Below are 525 nucleotides of genomic sequence, written 5' to 3'. Positions count from 1 at the left end.
ACGGTGCTGGGCCGAGGTCGGTGCTGGGCCGAGGTCGCTAGGCCCTGCCACCAGCAGCAGAAACAGTCCCTGCCCTCAGCTCCTCCATTCGTGCGTTTGGCCACCGAGAGGGTGTCCGCCCTCTGGACGGGGCCTGGGCTCCCCGAGAGGGCGGGAGCGCGGCCTGGCGCGGGGACACCACCGTCCGCCCTGTGTTGCAGCTGGCGCGGCACAACAAGGAGCTGCAGAGCATGCTGAAGCCGGGGGGCCAGGTGGACGGGGACGAGGCCCTGGAGTTCTATGCCAAGCACACGGCCCAGATCGAGGTAACGCGGCAGCACCCGCCGAACACGCCCGCACTCGGTGCCAAACGTCCAGGGAGGGCCGAGGCGTCCCGATCTGCTGGGGGCTCCAGAGGCGGGGCGCCGTCCCCACGGGAGGAGGGGGTGCCCGTGGCGAGCTCTGACCAGGCCCCGGGGAAGAGCAGGAGGCAGGATAAGCAGGTCCGGCAGGGGACACGCTGCGGCGTGTGGTCAGGAGGCTCCT

At 71.2% G+C, this 525-nt stretch overlaps 1 protein-coding gene across 1 annotated transcript in view; it reads left to right on the top strand.

The window, feature by feature from the left end:
• Positions 1-525, top strand: part of ITPR1 (inositol 1,4,5-trisphosphate receptor type 1) — a 227,042-nt gene that overhangs the window by 201,803 nt on the left and 24,714 nt on the right. Inside the window, 1 exon segment of the mRNA XM_015568305.1 lies at positions 201-305. Within this exon segment, the coding sequence (XP_015423791.1) occupies positions 201-305 (105 nt within the window).

Source organism: Myotis davidii, unplaced genomic scaffold (assembly GCF_000327345.1).
Source record: "Myotis davidii unplaced genomic scaffold, ASM32734v1 scaffold663, whole genome shotgun sequence".
NCBI classification, from domain to species: domain Eukaryota; kingdom Metazoa; phylum Chordata; class Mammalia; order Chiroptera; family Vespertilionidae; genus Myotis; species Myotis davidii.
This window is presented reverse-complemented; position numbering and strand designations above follow the sequence as displayed.